The 4,499-nt window shown below is 39.8% G+C and overlaps 1 protein-coding gene across 1 annotated transcript in view; it reads right to left on the bottom strand.

Moving 5' to 3' along the window:
* The window catches only part of LOC107089979 (tyrosine-protein phosphatase non-receptor type 2-like), a 21,326-nt gene that overhangs the window by 4,235 nt on the left and 12,592 nt on the right, over positions 1 to 4,499 (bottom strand). Inside the window, exons 6-8 of the mRNA XM_015383074.1 lie at positions 3,423 to 3,632; positions 2,587 to 2,751; positions 1,765 to 1,949 (exon numbers count right to left, since the gene is read on the bottom strand). Coding sequence (XP_015238560.1) covers positions 1,765 to 1,949; positions 2,587 to 2,751; positions 3,423 to 3,632 — 560 coding nt within the window. The remainder of the gene's footprint in view (positions 1 to 1,764; positions 1,950 to 2,586; positions 2,752 to 3,422; positions 3,633 to 4,499) is intronic.

Genomic DNA, 4,499 nt, shown 5'->3' with positions numbered 1-4,499 from the left:
TTTAATGTGTAATTTATTTATTTTTTATTCTGAAGTTGAGAGGACCGCGGCAACCAGCGGACCTCCGAGGCTGACCACAGCCTGCCTGCAGCGGACCGCTCTCTGTATAGCCGTTGGTGAAATACTGCTGGCTCTGATAGCGATTTGTTTGTTTTATTTGGCAAAATGTTGATTTGATTTGTACGGAAGAGGATTAGGGCCACTGAAAAAAAAAAGGTAACTGATTTTTAAATTTTATTTCAGTTTAATATGGGAAAAAAATCAGAATTCTGACTTTAATCTCAAAATTGTGGATCTTAATGTACATGGGCACCATGAAGGAAGAGATGTGCCAGTGACATATTGGTGGAAAATGACGGAATTAGGCAACTTTTTACGTGCCCGAGGGGTCCCCTCATTAATGGAGGAGCAGAAGGTCATTAAAACAAGAGAGCTAGTCTCTTAAACAGACATGGCTTTGGCTTAATGCTAACATGTTTGTTAGCTGTCAGAATTCTGAGAAAAAAGTCAGAATTCTGACTTTTTTCCTATGTTAAACTAAAATAAAATTTAAAAATCAATTAACAATTTTTTTTTCCAGGTGCCCTAATCTTCTTCCATAGATTTGTGTTTATCTGACTGTGTTCATTATTATTCCCCCACTAAATGAAAAAAGTTATAATTTTATTATTATCTAGAGACTATTAATAACAGGAGGTGAAATGCAGCTCCAGACGAACCGAGCTTTAGGCGACGTCATCAGTACGCTTCTGTTCCAATTGACCCATATTTATGCTGCGTTCTTCCATTATCCCAAAGTCCAGACTTTCCTGTGTTCTTCTCAAGAACATACTTGGCGAGGACACAAGTCCGTACTCGCGTTCTTGTGAATTGAGTACGAATAGCATAAAATGCTGTCTATATAGCATTTTATATAATAATATATAAATAAAGAAAAAAACATTTATTGGCTTTTTTTTTATTTTCCATTTACAATAAAATGCTCAAAATGTGCATTGAGGAGCTGACAGGCATCTGTTTTAAATAAAACAGCTTGTATAGTTACTTTTTACTTTAAAGCTAAAATTGGTGCGTTTTCATCACCTACATAAACGTAGCCCAGTACTTCTGTGTGCAGTTAATAATATACACATTCTTATAAATAATCTCAGCAATACCATCATATAGGATGATTTTTAGGCAAATAAAATTGTCATTAGTGAGTTGGTTTTGAAATTGTGATTGCTGCTGTGATTGTCCAGTTTCCTGTCGGATTGATGTGATTCCTGAGTATTTACTGCAGTCTTGCTGCTGTGTCCAGCAAAAATAGAATAGAATTGAATTCAGCCCGTGTTCTAATGGAGGACTTGTCCTGCAAACACGAGGAGTAGCAATTTCAATTTTAAAGCAGGATTTCATCTACTTGCACTGAAAACTTGTGATGCTCACATTCAAAATTCACTCCGTTCCATCTGCATGATCCTAGGGAATTAAAGGACGTTTATAAGGTAAAATCCACTTCTTTAAGCTGTTAACTCTGTCATGGTGTTTTTCCCTCATTGTGCCAAAAGTGAGATTTGGCTTCATTCACTTATGTCTGAGTAATCCTAATGAATTCTGTTCTCTGAGCAGAAGCTATAGGGCAGCAACCAGTGAAGCCACGCCCCTTTTCTACTGGGTTGAAAATAATAAGCAACATAAAACATCTTAAGATGCCATAACAAGTGAATATTCTGCCTATAGTTGACTTTAAAAGGCTCTGAAACATGGTGAACAATCACTTACTGCACAGAGTTATCAGCCTCACTGTGACGGCATGGATCTCCTGCTGAGGCGGGGTCTCCTGCGCTGGGCTCTGGGTCCAAGCATGGGCCGTTGGGCCTGCTGTCATTGAGGTGGGGTCTGGGGGGAGGCGTTGGAGGAGCCATTTCTGGTTCCAGGTGATCTCTGAGCAGCCTTTCCTCTGAGATCTGCCATAAAGGATGAGATGCAGACATTTGGGCAATATTCATTATATCAAAACTATATCTAGGCTAAAAAGGAACAACACAAACACCATCAGGACACCTTTAGTACGTCGCCATTATCATAATTGGTCTATTTGGTATAAACATATTTCATGACTATGTGTCTTTAAGGGATTTTTTAATTGAGACTATAAATCCAGTCTAATCTTTTTCCTAAAGATGTCAGTTTGCATCAATATTCAGCAAAGTTCAGAGTTTAACCAAAGATGATCAAACCTGCAGAGTAAATAACTAGAACCCAAATAACGTAGCTACTGTAGCTTTTTAATGTTGTTTTATTTGGATGGTCACACAGGATGATTTTTAAATTTGCATGTTAATGAAGTTTACTTTACATCAGCACCACGTTGCAACAAATCTGACTCTTTTAAGCAGGCTTGTCTCCTTACAGAGCTGCGTACGACAAACATGTAGCTAAAGTTCAGAGGTCACTCAGCCTCGGCATGAGTGCATCTGCGTGTACAGCAGCAGCCATTCAAAATGAATACTTCTCATTGAGGCATATTTATCATGTGGTTCTGTAACACCAAGTGGTCTCAGTGCCCAAAAATCCCTTTTTCTGTTGTTCAGGTCCCGCTACCTGTTCTACGGCGACGTTGCTCAGGATGTTTTTGGCTCCCTCGATGATGGACATGTAGGAGAAGCGCAGCTGGTCTGGGGTCTGGATCAGGCCCATGCGATATTCCCTCATATCTAGCAGCACCTTCTGTATGTCCACAGATGACGAGCTCTTACTCCTGTCCATCTACAAAGCAGATTTATCCGTTTATACAATAAAATAGGAGAGACTCAGAGGTTAAGTCAGTGTTTCCACTCAGCAGTGATTCAGATCTGAATTCTTAACAGGATGTTACAGGGTCGCAATGTCACAACCTTAAAGCTGTTTAGAGACTAAATAAAAATAATGAAGGGTTAAATATTTATCTAAACCAGAGGTCTCCTATGTGGCGGTTGGGACCTCCTAGTGGGTCCCAAGTGGGGTGCACCTATGAGCTTTGGGTTAAGTTTTGAACTCTTGCTTAAAAACACAAAACAATTGAAAAGAAAATCCAGTTCTACATAATCTTTGACTTTGAAATTAAAGAGTGAGAAAAAAAAAATCGACACCAAGTGTTGATAGACAAAGTGTTCCTGCTGTTAAAATGCATGTGAATGGTAGATTGTTGGAAGGCGTTTCCAGATAATCACTGACATCAATGTTTCTGCCTCGGTGCACAAACTAAACATTTACTGAATGAAGCTTAGAACCAACATGCCACAACTTCTCTCTGTAGCCCTCAGCTATCATCCTTCATGAGTGACTCATCTTGTGGAGCATGGATCACTTCACAAACTCCTAAACCCTTTGCTCCTAAATCAAACACTGAACCATCGGTCTCTATAACGTCAAATCTATTAACAGTGAAAGTTTCTCACCAGTACCAGGCAGGTGTCCACCAAGGCAAAGGTCCCTGAGCGTCCGATCCCTGCGCTACAATGCACCACTGAGGGGCCGTGTTCCGGGCCCAACGACCCTGACTCCCGAACCTTGAAGAGGAAGTTGAGAAAGGATGCAGGAGATTCGGGTACTCCAAAGTCAGGCCATGTGGTGTAGTGAAAGTGGTAGATCTGTCTGGATTCCCCAGTCTGGCAAAACAAATGACATCAGCCATGAATGACACGCAGCACGGAGAAGTTCCACACTGCTGCTTTAACAGGAAACAGAGAAAAATACAGGTTGGATAAAACCAGACTTTAAAGAAGCCCACAAGGAGCATATGCTTATTGCTTATAAAAAAAATGAAGATGCGTTGCTAAGGTTACAATTCACAACCAGAAAGAAATCAGTACAATCTTAAGAGGCGGGATTTTCTAAAAAGTAGAAATTTCACATGCAGTTTACTTTCTCAGGTTGGTTCCTTTCTCAAAGTGACAAAAGTTGACATAATGGCACAGAAAGAGGTCCACACCTGAGTATGAGTGAAGCTGCAGGCTCATAAAACAGCAGAGAGCCCAGAGAAGGAGCATGAATTCATGGTTGCGACATAATGGCCGCATCATGGTAATAATTCTACACCAATAAAATGCTCCAAATGTCCATGGAGAGGAGTCTACAGGCGTCTCCTTTAAATACAAAAGCTTGTATGGTTACTTTTTACACTTTTGGAACAATATTAACCTCTTATATTCCACAATAGTTCAGTAAACTGAGTGCAGAGACGCTTTATTTGTTGCCAGTATTGGTGCGTTTTTATAACCTATGTAAACACAGCCCAGTACTTCTGTTTGCAGTTAATAATATACACATTCATATATATATAATCTCATCAATAAATAGATATAGGACAATTTTTGGGCAAATAAAGTCGTCATTAGTGAGTTGGTTTTGAAATTCCGGCTGCTGTGATTTTCCAGTTTCCTGTCGGATTGATGTGATTCTGAGTATTTACCGCAGTCTTGCTTTCAGAGCAGGATTTCATCTACTTGCACTGAAAACATGTGATGCTGACATTC

The sequence above is a fragment of the Cyprinodon variegatus genome, unplaced genomic scaffold (genome assembly GCF_000732505.1).
Source record: "Cyprinodon variegatus isolate N-32 unplaced genomic scaffold, C_variegatus-1.0 Scaffold275, whole genome shotgun sequence".
Lineage (NCBI taxonomy): Eukaryota > Metazoa > Chordata > Actinopteri > Cyprinodontiformes > Cyprinodontidae > Cyprinodon > Cyprinodon variegatus.
The sequence above is the reverse complement of the archived record's forward strand: the minus strand, read 5'-3'. Positions and strand labels throughout refer to the sequence as shown.